At 39.4% G+C, this 17,840-nt stretch overlaps 3 protein-coding genes and 1 pseudogene across 5 annotated transcripts in view; 3 read left to right on the top strand and 1 right to left on the bottom strand.

Moving 5' to 3' along the window:
- Positions 1 to 6,410, top strand: part of NDUFB6 (NADH:ubiquinone oxidoreductase subunit B6) — a 14,121-nt gene extending 7,711 nt beyond the window's left edge. The window contains exons 3-4 of the mRNA XM_006143092.3: positions 2,239 to 2,283; positions 6,232 to 6,410. Of these exons, the coding sequence (XP_006143154.1) occupies positions 2,239 to 2,283; positions 6,232 to 6,300 (114 nt within the window). The 3' untranslated portion in view covers positions 6,301 to 6,410. The remainder of the gene's footprint in view (positions 1 to 2,238; positions 2,284 to 6,231) is intronic.
- Positions 6,411 to 7,113: 703 nt separating this feature from the next.
- TZMP1 (transition zone microprotein 1) overlaps positions 7,114 to 17,840 on the bottom strand; it is a 19,241-nt gene continuing 8,514 nt past the window's right edge. Inside the window, exons 2-5 of one of the 3 annotated variants that reach the window (XR_003548505.1) lie at positions 9,534 to 9,627; positions 8,361 to 9,376; positions 7,672 to 7,924; positions 7,114 to 7,336 (exon numbers count right to left, since the gene is read on the bottom strand). Coding sequence is in view for 2 of the 3 variants with exons in the window: in XM_027769797.1 (XP_027625598.1) it covers positions 7,562 to 7,924; positions 9,534 to 9,608 (438 nt within the window). In the remaining variant the exon portion in view is untranslated. Of the gene's footprint in view, positions 7,337 to 7,531; positions 7,925 to 8,360; positions 9,377 to 9,533; positions 9,628 to 17,840 lie in introns of those variants that run through there. The other 2 variants (XM_027769798.1, XM_027769797.1) reach the window with 2 other exon arrangements.
- Positions 7,598 to 17,840, top strand: part of TOPORS (TOP1 binding arginine/serine rich protein, E3 ubiquitin ligase) — a 10,514-nt gene continuing 271 nt past the window's right edge. The window contains 3 exon segments of the mRNA XM_006172405.3: positions 7,598 to 7,717; positions 9,187 to 9,381; positions 15,146 to 17,840. The exon segment at positions 15,146 to 17,840 is cut by the window's right edge and continues 2 nt beyond it. Coding sequence (XP_006172467.1) covers positions 7,715 to 7,717; positions 9,187 to 9,381; positions 15,146 to 17,840 — 2,893 coding nt within the window. The 5' untranslated portion in view covers positions 7,598 to 7,714.
- Positions 11,753 to 11,919, top strand: LOC114006856 (uncharacterized; annotated as a pseudogene).

Below are 17,840 nucleotides of genomic sequence, written 5' to 3'. Positions count from 1 at the left end.
CTTTCCCTCGAACACTTAGAGGCCATTGTAGGGTCATTAGTTGGCCTACTTTAAATATTGTGTGTCTCAGGGAAGAGGAAGGCCTGAGGAGAGGGACAGAGATGGGTGAATGGCTGTTTGCTGGAGCAGTTCTAACACATACAATATTTATCAATTAATTTTGCTGTCTTATATGGGTGTACTTTGTGGTGCCCCCAAAATAACTAAAATAGTGGCATCAAAGATCACTTATCATAATCACCATAATAGATATAGTAATAAAGGAAAGTATGAATTATTGTAAGAATTATGTAAAAAGAGACATGAAAGTAAACACATGCTATTAGAAAAATGATACTCTTGTGTCATTAACAGATTGCATGAGACTGAGTGATATATAATGAAAAAAAGGTTTATATGACTCATGATTCTGGTGGCTAGAAAGTCTAAAGGCATAGGACTAGCATCAGGCCAGCCTTCATCACAGCCATCATAGCTGACAGAAGCAGAGAAGATGGTAGGCATGTGCAGACTACAACCCAGGGACAGTCATCTTCCTTTTATAACAACCCACTCTTATGAGAACTAACCCTTTCTTAGAAGAAATAGAATTTGATCTCTCGTGAGACAGCATTGATCCATTCCTCATGTGATCTAGCCGTCATGATCCAATCACTGCCCATTAGGCAGTTCACCCTTTTTTTTTTTTTTTTTTTTTTAAGATTTTGCAATAGGGCACTTATACTTGCCAGAGAGACAGTGAGAGAGGAAGTGAGAAATCATCCCTTAGTGGGAATGGCCATACCACAATCCCTTCTCCTCCTGGGATTTTGGGCACACATGCACATATTTCTGGTATAATTTTCAAGCCAGAAGGTCTAGGAGTACTCAAACTGCAGTTGGCCATGTGGGAGTCCAGTGCCTTAACCACTATGCAACCTGCTCGCCCTATGTTCACCACTTCTTAACATTATTACATTGGGAACCACATTCCCAAACCTTTGGGGATAGACTAATATTGAAACCATAACAGAAGCCGATTAACTTGCTCAATGCAGATTTCCACAAACTTTCAGTGTGTAAAAAATGCAGTATCTGTAAAGTGCAATAAGATGGGAAGTATGCCTATATCGAAGAAAACATAGGAAATCATTGATAAGTAAAGTGAGTAGAAGGGAGGAAGGCTCTGACATCTGGGAAATCAGCTAGAGGCTTTTGCTGTTTAGTAGCTGTTAGCTGATGAGAATCAGGTTAGGGTGACGATAATGGATAAAAAAGAAAAGTGAAACCAAGAGGACACTTTTTAAAGGAAGAAACACCTGAAGTGATCAGCTGATTAACCTGGGATTAAAATCTAAGTTCAGAGTAATTTTCTATTGTAAATGTGTAGACTTGAGGGTTATATGTAGGTATTTGGAGAAAAGGGCTTTCTGGTGATGGAGAGGAGGTAAATTTGTTTAGGATCATGTCCTACCATAGTAGTTTCTGTGGATGTCCAATCAGACATGGCCTGTCTAATATGTTAGAAACATGAGATTACTGGGATATGATAGGGTTAAAGTGTATAAACCAACAGAAAATCTTCCTGCAACCATTAAAGAGGGCTAATGCCTTATATCTCTGAGAATCAGAGAATAATTTACATTCTATTGTTGTTGGACTTTTAAAAACTTGTTTATCCATAGGCCACTTTTTATCATTAAAAGTCTTGGTGTTTTACTCTTTTGGCATGTTAGGCCCTAGAGAACAAAAGTATTATTTTCTGTCAATGAAAGTTATTTTTATCAAGAGTAGGTCATGTAAGGTCTTGGAGATCGCAGCCAAACTTCAGCTTTTTCTCTAAAAATTGTGGAACTTTGAGCAGAAGAGTGGTACATCTTAAAAGGATCACTCTACTTTGCCTGCAGTGTGGGAGCATGGACTGCAGGAGGGCATGAGTGGAAGCAGGGAGGCTGGTGAGTACAATTGCAGTAGTTCAGGTTGAAAAATGATAGAGGCTTAGGTAAAGGTGGTAGTATTAGAGGTGATAAGCAGCTGCTGGATTTAGGGTACGTTTTCAAGGTACAACCAACAGGAACTGCTGAGGAATCATTTTCGGCTTTTCTAAGTGGAGAGGATGAAAATGCCATTTACTGAAATAGAGAACTTCGAGAGGAGCAGTTTTGGGTTGGAGGAAGTTAAGTGTTAGATCTGGTTGCTTCTGAGATGCCTATTTAATAGAAACTCTTAAACCATAATTAACAGTTATTTTTATTGCAGACAAAACCATATGCCATTGTTGAAACGAAGCCCAGGATATTTCCAGTAAGTCTTAATACTTCTCTGGTTTTTCTTTTGTTCATTACTTTTCTCTCTTCTTACTCTATTCCCCAAGTGGTCATTAGACTAAAATGTTCCTTTCTTTCTGTCATTTTAAGTACCAGTTTTGTATATGCTTATAAACAAAGGAAAACAAGAACCATAACAAAAAGGAGGAAATAGTGTGAGGTAGTGACTACTGTTGAAGATGGGAAGTAGGCACACTTCTCATCCTGACCATAAAATTTATTTTATGATCCTGATCATCCAAAAGTGAGTTGAAGGTGCCAACAGTTTTTCACTGGTGCCATTTGATGCTGGGTAAGGACTTCAGCACTAGACTAAGCAGATGCCAAAGCATGGTGTCAGCAACTGAATTCTGTTCAGCTCCAAATCTCCTGGTTTTATACCTAATTTTCAAGGTTTGATCCTAAGCTCTCCATTTGTGAATTTAAAATTCACTAATGTGTGTTTTAAATATTATACTATAAATATTTAAGCCATATATTAGTTTAAAATGTATTAATTCAACATTAAAAGTTTGCCCCATACCAGCAGGTGGTGTGGAGGTTAAGACACTGGATCTGATAGGACCAGCTGAGTGGTTCTCCAACTATCAGCTTGAAAATCATGCTAGGCATGGTGCGTGTGTGCCCAAAATCCTGGTAGGGCAGTAGAGAAAGGACTTACCCTTTCTCTGTCTCTTTGGCGAGCACACGTGTCCTACAACAATAACAACAAAAAAAAAAAAAAGGAAAAAAGTTTACTCAGTAGTTCGGTGGTATTTTTATTGGCTATTTGTGAGGTTATTATTTAGCCATTATTATTGGCCCTTATTATTTAATATAACATATATAAGTAAAATATATGCTATGTTCTTGTCTACTTCTCATCACAGATAATGAACTACTACAACTCCAAATCTGATCATTTTGAAAAACAAAACTTAGCATAGATTCTTGCTTAAGTCCAGTGATATAGTCATAGTAATTGATTGTTAACAGAGGGAATTTTAGGGAGAACCACCCAAATTGACTAACCATCCCAATGGGAACTCTGCTTTAGGAAGTACTAGGGAATTTCTTTTCTTATTTCATTGTATAATTGATGTGTGTCAGGGACTAAGTAGTCTCAAAATATGAAATTCAAAATCTTGTTGATTTTATCAGGTATATAATTTATATTTATTCAGACTTCTGTTTTTCTATTTGTTTTGCCATTGCTGTTCAAAGGAAGAAGACCACATCAGTATAGTGATTCTATAACATTTCTCATTTTTCTGTACTTTTTGCTACTGTGGTTCATTTCTGTTTCTGTGCCATTGATCCCTTTGAGAATCTTCCCTCTTGAGAAACTGAAGAATGCCCATTTGTACATACATTTTTAGAATAGGTTATGTTCTAAAATCTCAGTGGCTTAACAAGCCTTCCTTCCTTCCTTTTCTTTCTTTTCCTTTTTCTCTTTTAATTTACCTGAAGCCACATGTACCCTTCAGAGATAGAGAGGGAGGGAGAAAGCACCCCCCCACCACCACCACCAATCGGGTATGGTAATGCTGCAACTTCTCTCTTCTTCTCCATCCTGTTGGGATTTGGGGCATACACGCACACATGCCTGATACATATTTCATCCTTTTAGGGCCAGGATTCAAACTGTGTAGCTGGCCGTACACAAAAATGTTTAATTGTTATTGACATCACAGATGAGTTTAAATCAGGTGACTATTCTTGATGTTATAGCTGTGCCTCTAGAAGATGAGGCTTCAAAGACTGTGGTAGGGGAAGAAAGCACTGGGTGTCTCAGGATGTTTTAAGGTTTAAGCTTGGAAGTAGCTCATATTACTTCTCAGATCCTACTAGCCAGAATTCATTCACTAGTCCCAGATATCTATGTGCTCTTTGCTACTTCCCAGACTCCATGCATGGAATCTCTGCCATAGCCCACCCTTCTAGTCACCAAGTTGCTCTTTGCTTCCTTCTCTTCTCACACATAATGCTCAATTCATCCCCTAGGGAGAAATCCCAAAGTCCCATTCCATCACTGCAGCCAACCCCAAAATCCAAGGTCTCCAGATGAAGTCCATTAGAATCTCAGGTTTAGATACGACTTCTCTTAATTTGAGGATCAATGAACTAAGAAGACAAGTTAACTGTATCCCATGCCCCCCCAACTACAGCCATTGTTCCATAGGCAATTTGAGAAACACAGCAGTCTCTATCCTAGATATCTTGAAATCTTCCTGGTCAAATGTTGTAAGGATTCCTAACCTCTCTGTGTGGGAAGTCACTTGAATGGGCAGTGATTTTGTTTCCTGCAAGGAATACCTTTGTTCTTCCTGACCCCTGCTCTGTGCCATAGGTTGTTTTTGTCAACCTAGACCACATCTAAATGGGTATTGAGAAGCATGCCCTCCTTAGGGCTTGTATAGCCTTCAGAATTTGCTTTCTGCTCACAGAAGGTTGAGTGCCATGGGTTGTTTTAATTTTAGACATTAACAGTCTTGTTTAGTCTAGCTATTTGGTTTCTTTGACTATTCATTTCCCTCAGCATTTGATAGGCATGGAAAGAAAAGTAGGTGTAAGTTTGCTTCAAGACAATCCCATATGGCAATGTCTGTATATAATATAGTCATCAGGTTCTCTGATTTCTTTGTCCTCATGCTTCTACCTCTCTCAACTCAGTGGATGCCATCTGAAACACAATGATTCAAAGGCCACTGTAACTTTCAACTGATTTTTGTCATAGGGCTGAATTCCTCTGTTTACTGAGTTATTGAGCATCTGTTGCTCAGAATCTCTTACTATTTAAAGATTCAGAAACAATCTACTTTCCAGTAATGTTATAAAATTCCAATGTTTTACATTCACTCCATTTTTATTTCTCCTCTCCAAATTAGCCACATTCACCTAATCTTGTTTCATTAAAGTACATTCCTAAGGCAGCCAGTACTATGCAAACATAACTTTTTTCCAGATATTTGTCTTAGACTCTCAAGTTCATTAGGCAGTCTATATCCAAGTTACTTTAGAAGACATTTTAGTTTGCCACTGCCTTTTGTTTCCATCTTTTAGCCTCCCATTGCCAGTGTCTTTCCCACCACAGTGCCAAGCTGAGTAGTGCAACAGTTTGGTTTTTATTACAGTAGCACTAGTACTATTTCAAGGTAGTGATTGCTGTGTTAGAGCTGGTTGTGGTAACAAATTGTCCCCCAGATGTATAATGGCTTAAATATAATAAAGGTTTATTTCTTTATTAGATAATAGTTCTGAGCAATATGAGGTCAGGGAATGGCAGGTAGTTGAAATAGGGATAATTCTACTCTACCAAGTCATTCAGGGATTGTCAGGCTGACAGGGAATATATTAAACACATAGCTGAAAGTGAAGCTAGGTAATTTGCCTGAAAGTATACAGCTCGTCAGTGGAGGCTCCAAGATTCTCACCATTTGGTTCTGGCTTTAAAGCCCATATCCTTTGGACCACACATTGTATTAGGTCTGAAAAGTCACCTGGGTTAGATGCCCAGCCAATGTTTGCATTATGTCTCTAGTGTCTAAGGGAAAACTGGTGATTGTGTAACACATTCAGTTGCTGGGAATTACTTCCTTGTATTGAAGATGCATGCTTCCCTGCAATTTGTTCCTAAGGTTTCTATTTCTTGGGGCGATACAAATTAAAGATTATCTTTTTATCCCTTGGAGAACACAACTTTCATGTCCTTTCTGGTTATTTTCCTTCTGAGTGAAACATCCCCTATTTTTTCACTGTATTTTAATATTTTGAATACTGGTTGTTCATCTTTAGACAATTTCTACTTTGTCTAAGTCCCTTTCAAAGTGAATACAAGAGTTCAATTAGATATTCCATGTAAGGTCTGACTAACACGGAACAGAATAGAACTACCCATCTCTGTAGACTGAAGATTTTTCTACTAAACACTTCTTTGTTTTCCTAGGGTGATACAATTCTGGAAACTGGAGAAATAATTCCACCAATGAAAGAATTTCCTGATCAACATCATTGAAGATTGCTTAACAATTTCAAAGGCCTATGAGCCCAACTTGGTTCCTACATTACTGCAATATGAAATATACTCTTGAAAAGTAATTTTAATAAAGTTTACTCTCAGAAAAAGGTTGGCATATTTCTTCCCAAACATTGTACGATTTGACACTCTGAATACTTTTTCTTTTTTTAAAGAGATTTTTGCTATAAGGCACTTGCCATAGAGACAGAGAGGGAGAAAGTGAGGAATTACCCCCCTGGGGGATGGCCACACTACAATTCCTTCTCTTCCCTTCTCCTTTAGGGATTTTTGGAGATGCACGCATGCATGACCAGCATGAGTTTCAAACTGCTGGGTCTGGGACTCCAACCCCCACAGGGGAGTCCAGCACCTTAACCACTATGCCACCTGCTGACCCTGACACTGAATAATTTGACAATAAGTTAAAACTAGACATTCTAAACAAATGATATTGAACGACCACCTACTTTTAGTAAGCATTAAGTTGGAAAACAGGATGTAGAGATGTAGTCACATGATACATTTTTTCTTACTGCAGTACTGTAATTTGGTATGAGGGCATGCAACACGGTGAATTGTTCCAATAAGTATAACAATACACTTTTGATTTTAAGAAGGCTTTCTGAAGCATTTTAAAAGTATTTTTAGTAACAGATTGAAAAGCTTGTTACTCTATTCTTTATCTGATACTTAAATGCTGTCAGATCTAGGCTGCCTTTGTCAAATGAGAACATAGTAGACTAAAATCTCTAAGTGTCAATATTTTAAAAATTAGCATATCAGTGATTATTATAAAGAACTATACAAAAATAAACTTAGAAAATTTTGTATTATAAATTTTACGTTTAAATCTACATAGGTGTCAAATAAGAAAATAACTGTATTGCAGAGAATTAAGCCCAGAGGAATCACAAACTGTTTTCACTTATTCCAAAGACTTGTCAGGGTATTCCTTCCTTAGCTGTCGCTGGGCAGCTACTGTTGATGCATAGATTATGAATCCCCAGGAGAGTAACACGATCGCAAGCAGCAACTAAAAACAAACCAAAAAAATCAGAATCAAAAAAATTACTATACGTGAGCGGTACTACTCCCCACCACCCCTGTCCTGTTGCCATGTGTCGTTGCTAAGGTGTGAATTATAAGGACAAACAAGTAAACGGGTTTCCATGGGGAGTACAGCCAGGAGCCGTTACGTAAGAAGCGGAAGACTGTGTCCTCCAGGAAGAGGCGGAGTCGAGGAGTGGGAGTGAGCTGCTTAATTCAGAAATGGATTTTGGAGTTCCTGGGAGCTGAAGAAGTAGGGGCCCTTCTGCCTGCGGACCCTGGGAGTCGACTCCGTGAAGCCCCACCAGAACCCGGACCTACCACTGAATAAATCCAGTCCAGGGTGCGGCGACTCACTGGCTTCATGGTAAGGAAGCGGCGGCAGTCGGCGGGCCCGGGTGGAAGCCGCGGGAGTTACAGTAACCTCCCGGGTGATGGCTGTCGGCTGGCAGCGGCCATCTTTCAGCCGGGCACGAATGCCCGCCCACTCGCTTTCTGGAGCCTTTGCGGTCGGCGGAGCTGGCTTCTTCCGCCCAGGGTTGGCAGCAGCGTCATGTGATGGGGCCAAGCCCGCCTTTCAGGGAGGGAATGAAAAAACCGGAAAGTGGGCTAAAAACCGTCTTTTTGTCGTCTGAGGGGGTCGATGAGCTGTTCCACCTTTTTTTGTTGATTTAAGATATAGTGCATTATTAATACAGGATGAGTCTACCTGTGTACTTAAAAGTTTATATTAAAATTATGCATGTTTTAATTATATTCGACCTCTAACCCTGAAAGAATTAGCTTCCCTTTGCCCTCACATCCGTACATCCGTTCCCACACAACATGGATAAACGTTTGACCTGGCATAAATAAGAATACCACTTTATATAACAGTGACGGATTGCTGTGGGAATCCATGCTAATTGAACCTTTCTTAAAGAAACTTGAGCTATTTTAGCAATAGCTTGTTGAAGTAAATATGTGTTTAAGAAATACGTGGTACGTATTACCCGGCACAAGGTACGTACCAGTCAACAAGTATTTGTTCCTTATGTGCTTAGAATGGCACGTGTGTGAAAGATTAAGCCGAAAGCACAGCAGTTTGGCACGCGAGTTTACGAAGTTCAGCTCTAGAATATTGGGAACGCTCCCGTTGGAGGCCTGCGTAGTAGAATGTGCTAATGGCCACGTCAGGTTCAGGCGTTCTCTATATCTGAGGTATCGTTTTAGGATTTGAATCCGGATTTCATGGAGTTAGAAAGGGAAAAGCAGTTCTTTGAGGTTAAAAAAAAAGTTAACTGAGGAAGAGTTCAGACCACCCTGTTTCTCCCCAGACTGGAGTAGCTCTCACTCCGAAGACTTTGTAGGCTACTGGTTGGGGCCTGGTTTTGAATCCCATTCGAATCCGGGTGTTACTTCCTAACTGTGCAATCGAAGGTGAGACTTAATCTCCGATTAACAGTTCCCTTATCTGTTCACTAGAATTTTAGCAACTTCTCAGAGTTTGTTGAGGTTTATTAAGATCAAGCTAGTGATTGAGTTTTCCGGGTAAGTTAGGCGCGAAAGTCAGGTAACTGCCTCTGTAGCTCCCACAACTAATAACCAGAATGATGGTGGTGGTACTGATTTCTGCCATCCAGGGTCTCCGCTTTCGTGGTTTGGGCCCGGCGGTGGGGGCAGGGCAAGGTTTCGGGCCGGAGCGCCCGAGGCCCCGCCCCCTGTGCAGCCGCGCGTCTACTGCGCAGGCGTTTACCAAGGCGGGGGTTGTGTTTTGACGCGCCGGCAGCTGGGGGTGGGGCTCGCTTTCTGCCCCGCCCCAAGGTTGCCATTGGTGATGAGCGCTTTACGTCACAGGGGTCGAAGCCGCCGCCAGGGTCTCCGCTGTCTCGCGAGGAGGGTGAAGCGCCCCCGTCTGATCCGGCGCCTGAGGGGAGGCGGAGAAGTCGTCGAGTACGTCTTCGCGGATCCTGCCGTCACCGACCGAGCTTTTTGGGCCGTCGAGAGCTTATCACAAGCGCCTCAGCCGGGCCTGCGCCGGCGTCTCCTGAGGTGAGTGAGATTGGGAACAATGGGACACGGGGGTCGGAAGGGCTGGGCGAGCCGACGCTCCCGCCTGGAGCGAGGCCCGGGAACCAAGGGGCTGCGGTTTCGGCCTAAGGGGGCAGTCGGGGCCTGTGCAGGCGGCGGCTCCTGCGACTCACCTGTGGATTTCTTCCGGTGGGCGGGTGAGGGTTGCGTTTCCAAGAAGAGCCCTTGAGGGTCGCGAGCCTAGCCATGTACTGGAAACAGGTTGGTCTGTGGGGAAAATAAAAAACCTCTGAGTGAAATGTGGCATCACCACTGACAGAAAGTGACCTTGGCTAGATTCCCTAGCCCCCGAGCCTGTCTGTGAAATGGGAATAACGGTGTTTTAGTTCGTTGTGGTTATGTAATGCACATGATGCTTGTCTTAAGTGTTGGCCTGTGGCTATTCTCAAAGGAAGCGATGATCACTTGTGACTGTTGGAGTTATGTGTGCAGTGTTACACACCTGGGCTGGGCTTGCCTGCCTGTGACTTCTTCACACATTTAGTGCAGCTTTCCTTTTGGGCTTCTGATTCCTAGACTGGATGAGGCAGTGCTGAGATGAGACATAGTGATTTAAGAGAAAAACAGAATACAATTTTTTTGGAAGGAAATTTAAAGATTACTTAAGATAAATTAAGAAACAACTACCCCCAAAACAATTTAAGGTTGTTTTGCCTTTTTTTTTTTTTTTTTTAGCTCAAGAAATGTAAAGCTTTCTACTTCCCAAAGCATTAAGTTCTTGGAAAAATGAAATTAAAATACAAGTTTTTGGGGGGGCATAGTTTTATTTCATTATACACATTTTTATTAACTTTCTGAAGACCCCCATCATATATGCTATAACATGGATAAACTTTATTATGGTAAATGAAAAAAAATCACTCACAAAGAACCACATATTGTATACTATTTATAATAGGTAAATTTATAGAGATGGAAAGTAGATGGTTGCTAGAGGTTAGTAATGAGGTATCCCAGAGTATTTGGAATGAGTGGTTTTAGAGGGGAACAGTTCTCAAGTAATTATTTCCTTACTTTGTAATCTTACTTTGTATCATTTGCAGTTTTTCAGATGTCCAGGCTATTACCTTTTTTAGATTCCAGCTTCCTGGCTCTTTATCTCCTCCATCCATTTTCCCTAGAGTTGTGGGCTTATTGATTATCTGGAATTCCCCCTACTTGTGACATGAATTGTTCTTAGCCTTGTTAAAACCAGCAAATTTGAAGATTTGGGAAAGAGAATGATTTGTCTTAATCAATTTAAGATGGTAAACTTTAGTTAGGATTTGGGAGGCAGTTTAGAAAGTAGGGTCAAAAGAACTTACTTTTCTTCTCTATGGGTTTGCCATCTTAATTCCTAGAATGCTAGGGTAGAAAAACTTTTTACACTTAGCATGTCTACCACCAGGCCCATCATGGCTAACTAAATGCAGATCCTCTTGCAAATCAGCCAATCTTACTCTTTTAGTCATTCCAGATGCCTTAATGTGTATTTTAAAACAGCTTTATTGGTCAGGGATTTATATTACATCAGTAAAATCACCTGTCTACTGTAGTTCATTGTTTTTAGTATAGTTACAGAGTCTGTAACCATAATCATGATCCATTATAATTGTAGTTTTTTGTTTTTTGGTTTTTTTTTTTTAAGAGATTTTTGCTATAGAGCATATGGGCTCTCCAGAGACACAGACAGAAAGGAAGAAATCACCCCCTGGGGGGACGGCCATACTGCTCTCTGGATCTTGGGTGGGCACGCGCACACAGGCACCTGGTATGATTTGGGACTCGAACCACGGTCGGCTGTGTGGGAGTCCAGTGATGTAACTATTATGTCATCTGCTGGTCCCAATTGTAGATCATTTTTATCATCCCCTCAAAAATACCTCATTACTAACCTCTAGGAACCATCTACTTTCCATCTCTATAAATTTACCTATTATAAGTAGTATGCAATATGTGGTTCTTCGTGATTTTTTTTTTCATTTAGCATAATAAAGTTTATCCATGTTGTAGCATATATGATGGGGATCTTCAGAAGGTTAATGAAAATGTGTATAATGAAAAAAAAAACTGCCCCCAAAAAACTTGTATTTTAATTTCATTTTTCCAAGAACTTTTTGGGGCTGACAGATGGTGTAATGGTTAAGGGTTCTGGACTCCCACATGGCTGACCGTGGTTCAAGTTCCAGGCCTGGTAGCTTGCTTTCTCACTTTCTCTCTCTCTCTGTCCCTCTATGGTCAAATTAAAAGTAAGTAAATAAAGTTAAATAATTCTTTTCTTAAAAAGAGAACTTCTTAATGCACTCTTGTATCAGTATTTTCATTTCTTTTTATTGACAAATTGTAATATTCTAGCTTTGTGCAGTGGCAGTATCGTAGCTAATGAGGTGTATCCGAGGCGTGATTATTGCTAACTGAAACAAATTGTAATATTCTATGTATGACTAGACTACAGTTTATAAATCTGTTTATCAATACCTGGATGTTTTGAGTTTCAACTTTTGAGCTATTGTGACTAATGTTGCTGTGAATATTCACATACAGGTTTTTCTGTGGACATGTTTTCCTTTCTCTTGGTTAGCTGTCTGGGTGTGGTATTGCTGGGTCATAGGGTAATTCTATTTTGTTTGTATTTTAACAAATATTTTTTGTGTTTAGTAATGATTTTGAACAGGTAGTTCCTTAATTGATGATGTACTAACATTACCATTGTCTGGTATCTTTGGAGAATACCATTCTTTGTAGGTAAAGATATTTCTGTGTATAAATTTTGAGAAAGAACTCTAATTTACTAATTTACTTGTTCCTTTTACCTATTTTGGAAGATGTTACCAGCCATTCTCTAGTCTCATCCTTGTCAAAGTGGGTTAACAGGTTTATAAAACTAAGGCAGGGAAGGCAGGTTGCATTTTCTAAAGGTTGTGCTTAGTTGAGATTTTGTTTTATTTTGAAATTCAAGCTTATTACCTAATCATTTCCTGTAATAAATTCATCTTGGGTTGTAATTTTTATGTAAGCTCTAAATGTTCAGTAAACTTGAAATTTAAAGAAACAAAGTAAAATGTTATTAACTTTAAATTCATGACTTTTTCACGTCTCAAAGTCCCTGCTTTGTCTACTGGAGAAAACCTGAAATCTAGGGTTAATATGGATTCCTCTGGTTTACAGAGCTACTTATATCAGTAGATGAAATCACTCTTCAAACCACATTTTTAACTCTAGTTCCTTTCCCACTTTTCTCCATTCCTCCCCTCTAAAACACAATCTCCAATCTTAAAGATTTTTATTTTCATGGTTTCTTTTCTCCTTGAATGCGTATATTTTTTAAAAAAAATTAGAAGTAGAGGGAAGTGCTCAGAAACATGCCATATTGAAGCTTTATAGTTAGACTGTATCAACAAAAAAGCAGTTAGGATTATATATTTATAATTCTAAAAGATGTCTTTTAAAAGGGTCGTGAAAGGGACCAGTAGATGGCATAATGGTTACATCACTGGACTCCCCCGTGGTCGACCATGGTTTGAATCCTGGATCCAGTGGCTTAAAACTCATGCCAGACACGTGTGTGTGCCTAAAATCCCAAGAGTAGAATGGAGGAGGAGATTGCAGCAGAGCCTAACCCTCTGGGGGGGGGGTAATCTCTCACTGCCTGTCTTTCTCTCTGGTGAGCTCTTGTGCCCTATAGCAAAAACCTCTCTTTGAAAAGGGGGCTGTGTGGGACCAGCAGGTAGCGTAATGTCTATGTCGCTGAACTCCCATGTAGTTGACCGCAGTTCGAGTCCCAGACCCGGTGGCTTAAACTCAAGCCAGGCGCGTGTATGTGCGTGCCCAAGATCCTGAGAGGAGAAGGGATTGAGGTGTGGCTATCCGCCCTGGGGGGTGGTTTCTCGCTTTCTCTCTCACTGTCTCTGTCTTTCTGGTGAGCACACGTGCCCTATAACAACCTCTTAAAAATAAAGGGGAGTGTATGTGTGAGAGATATATATTTTGAAAAACTGTGTATTGAATTTCAAAAACTTACACCAAAAACAAATCTATATGGGTTCTATATAGATTCATATGTTAATTCTGTTTTTCTGTGACATTTTTGAAGTCACCTCAAACTTTTCAAGTCATGTTAAATATTTATGACAATGGTGATTTTTCTCTTCCAATCAAGAAAATACAGGGCTAATGATATCTGGACCTCTGAAGAAACATTAGTTCAGCATTAATTCTCTTTAAGTTAGAGTTCTGTGAATGGTCCTAGGAGAGCAGGGTTAACTTCAAACTTAAAATGGAATACTTGCATTTCATAATCAGTCATTGGTTTTTGTTGTGGACTTTATTGATTTTCTTATAGTTTGTTAATGCCAATGAATCTATTGTGTAGGATATTAAGATTGTTTGACTAATTTGACTGCAATTGACAGTGATGGAACTTCATATGATAGAGGAGGTAGAAGGTGAATAATACACCCAGGGAAATATAAAGAAACTAGTATTTAATATAAATAAATTATTACTATAGAATGCAGCAAAAGAGAGGTTTATAAGATAATAAGATACATAAGATAATATAGAATATCCATATAGATTCAGCTTTAGAAAATTCACTTATAAGTTACAAGCTGTTATAAACTGGTAAATTTAGGGACCAGCAGTTGGTATAATGGCTATGTTGCTAGATTTCCATGTAGTCAACTGTAGTTGCAGTGCCAGACCTAGTGGTTTAAACTCACGCCAGGCACGTGTGCATGCGTGCCCAAGATCCCGAGAGGAAAATGCAGGAGAAAGGATTGCAGCGTGGCCATCTCCTCGGGAGGTGATTTCTTGCTTTCTGTCTCTCTGTCTTACTGGTGAGCGCATACACCCCATAGCAAAAACCTCTCAAAATAAATAAATAAAATAGAATAAACTGGTAAATTTATAAACGTTGATAAAGCTATCTTTAACGGCTTAGTGATCTTGCAAGAAAAGTAGTTGGGGAGGAGACTGAAAACAGGATTCCAGGATAGTTTTTGGCTTGACTTTTGGGTTAAATGAAAAAGTTAAGGATGGCTTCTGAGGAATGCTGAATCAGTGATTACTAAATACAATAGTGAAGTAATAACAAAAGTGTAGTGATAATAACAGCAGCAGCTAACCTTGACTCAGCAGTTCCTAGAAACTATGAGTGGTAGATAAATGGCACTTGGTGTGGTTTGTTTTGGTTTTGCTTTTCTATACAAGGGAACTTCAAAAGTTTATGGAAAAATGCAGTTCAAATATGAGTTTATTTTGATGCCAAAAAATTGAAATTGGTACATAGTTTTATTATAATATGCATTTTCCATTAACTTTTTAAAGACCCCCACATGTCAAGTTTCTCTCAGTTATGTTATTTTTCTAAAAAAAAAAAATAGATGTTACATAATATTTGAGATCTTACTATGTAAACAGGTACCTTTTATAATAGCTTTTCACATTTTCTTAAGCCCATTGATGCAGGGTCTATTATCACTGACCCATGGATAAAATTAAATCTCAGAGATAGTAACTGATTCACAAACTGGGAGTGTGAAACCAGGCTTCAGTCCCAGGAAATCTTAACTTCAGAGCTTGTTGTTTATGGACCATCTTACTGTGCCATACTGTTCTTTTGTAATTAAGTAATTAATCACTTAAGTTTTTTTACCAAAGTATATTTTGAGTCTTTATTTGCGTTTTTGTTTATATTTAGTCGTTCTTTTATCAGGTTACTGATATATTTCTTTCCCTTTTGCAGATAATGGCATCAGCTGCTAAGGAATTTAAAATGGACAACTTTTCACCTAAAGCTGGCACTAGCAAATTGCAGCAGACAGTACCAGCTGATGCATCTCCTGATTCTAAGTGTCCTATATGCTTGGATAGATTTGACAATGTATCTTACTTAGATCGCTGCTTACATAAATTCTGTTTTCGCTGTGTACAGGAGTGGTCAAAAAACAAAGCTGAATGTCCACTATGTAAACAGCCCTTTGATTCAATTTTCCATTCTGTGAGAGCAGAAGATGACTTCAAGGAGTATGTCCTAAGGCCTTCATATAATGGTTCTTTTGCTACCCCTGATGGTCCGCGATTTCGCTACCGAACAACTATGACAAGGGACAGAAATGCTTCTGTTTATTCACCTAGTAGTACCGTGAATCGAAGAACAACTACTCCACCAGATAGTGGAGTACTATTTGAAGGGTTAGGTATTTCAACAAGATCTAGAGATGTTGAAATTCCTCATATTATGAGACAAATTGCAATAAGGAGGCCAACATCTGCAGATGAAAGATCTTTGAGGAAAATTCAAGAACAAGATATTATTAATTTTAGAAGAACTCTCTATCGTGCTGGTGCTCGAGTTAGGAATATTGAAGATGGGGGCCGCTACAGGGATATTTCTGCTGAATTTTTTCGTAGAAATCCAGCTTGCTTACACAGATTAGTCCCCTGGTTAAAACGGGAACTTACAGTTCTTTTTGGAGCTCATGGATCTTTAGTGAATATAGTCCAGCACATCATTATGAGTAATGTTACTCGCTATGACTTGGAGAGTCAGGCATTTGTATCTGATTTAAGACCATTTTTACTCAATCGAACTGAACATTTTATACATGAATTTATTAGTTTTGCTCGCTCTCCTTTTAATATGGCAGCCTTTGACCAGCATGCCAATTATGATTGTCCTGCTCCTTCATATGAAGAAGGAAGTCATTCTGATTCTTCAGTCATAACAATATCACCAGATGAGGCTGAGACTCAAGAGTTGGATATTAATGTAGCTACTGTTAGTCAAGCACCATGGGATGATGAAACTCCAGGACCATCTTACTCAAGCTCAGAGCAGGTACATGTTGCCATGTCTTCCCTTTTAAATACTTCTGACAGTTCAGATGAAGAACTTGTTACAGGAGGAGCCACATCTCAGATACAAGGGGTGCAAACCAATGAAGACCTAAATAATGACAGTGATGATTCTTCAGATAATTGTGTCATTGTTGGGTTTGTTAAACCACTAGCTGAGAGGACCCCAGAACTTGTTGAACTGTCCTCTGATTCTGAGGAGTTAGGCTCTTATGAGAAAATAGAGACAGCGAAGACACAAGATCAAGAGCAGTCTTACAGTTCTGGTGATAGTGATGTTAGTAGATGTTCGTCTCCACACTCTGTGCTTGGGAAAGATGAGCAAAGTAATAAAGGTCATTGCAACTCTGGTACAAGAATCAAATCAAAGAAGGAAGAGAAACGATCTACATCATTGTCATCTCCTAGAGACCTGAGTTCATCTACAAGAGGAGACAGAGTATATTCTCCATATAACCATAGACACAAAAAGAGGGGAAGATCAAGAAGTTCAGATTCACGTTCCCAGAGCAGAAGTGGACATGATCAGAAGAATCATAGAAAGCATCATGGGAAAAGAAGAATGAAAAGCAAACGATCCAGAAGCAGAGAAAGTAGCAGACCTAGAGGAAGAAGAGACAAAAAAAGATCAAGAACTAGAGATAGCAGTTGGTCAAGAAGAAGCCAAACTCTGTCTCTCAGTAGTGAAAGCACAAGCAGATCAAGGTCTCGTAGCAGTGATCATGGAAAAAGAAGATCACGGAGCAGAAATAGAGATCGTTATTATTTACGAAATAATTATGGAAGCAGATATAAGTGGGAATATACTTATTATAGTAGAAACAAGGAAAGGGATGGCTATGAATCATCTTATAGGAGGAGGACTCTGTCCAGAGCGCATTATTCCAGACAATCTTCAAGTCCAGAATTTAGAATTCAGTCCTTTTCTGAAAGAACAAATGCTAGGAAGAAAAATAATCACAGTGAAAGGAAATACTACTACTATGAAAGGCACAGATCAAGGAGCCTATCTAGTAATAGATCAAGGACTGCTTCTACTACTGGGCCTGACCGAATGAGAAGCGAAAAACCTGGAGGGAAAAGAAAATACAAAACACGGCATTTGGAGGGTACTAATGAAGTGGCTCAACCGTCTCGTGAATTTACTTCCAAAGTAAAGGAAAGTCATTACCAAAAATCTTCGTCAAAATTGGATGGTAACCACAAAAATGAGAGTGACAGCTTTTCAGACAGCCGATCATCAGACAGAGAGACAAAACACAAGAGAAGAAAAAGGAGGACCCGAAGCCTAAGTGTAGAGATAGTTTATGAAGGGAAAGCTACGGATACAATTAAACATCATAAAAAGAAAAAGAAGAAACACAAAAAGAAGCATAAGAAACACCATGGAGATAATGCTTCACGTTCCCCAGTTGTAATTACCATTGACAGTGAGAGTGATAAAGATTCTGAAGTAAAGGAAGATAGAGAATGTGATAATAGTGGCCCTCAAGTCTCACTGCAAAATGAGTTTTTGGCTCCTTCCTTGGAACCATTTGAAACTAAAGATGTAGTTACAATAGAAGATGAATTTGGTGTACTGG

This window comes from Tupaia chinensis, unplaced genomic scaffold, assembly GCF_000334495.1.
Source record: "Tupaia chinensis unplaced genomic scaffold, TupChi_1.0 Scaffold000093_1, whole genome shotgun sequence".
NCBI classification, from domain to species: Eukaryota; Metazoa; Chordata; class Mammalia; order Scandentia; family Tupaiidae; genus Tupaia; species Tupaia belangeri.
Note: the sequence above shows the minus strand (reverse complement) of the source record. Positions and strands in the feature narration are given on the sequence as shown.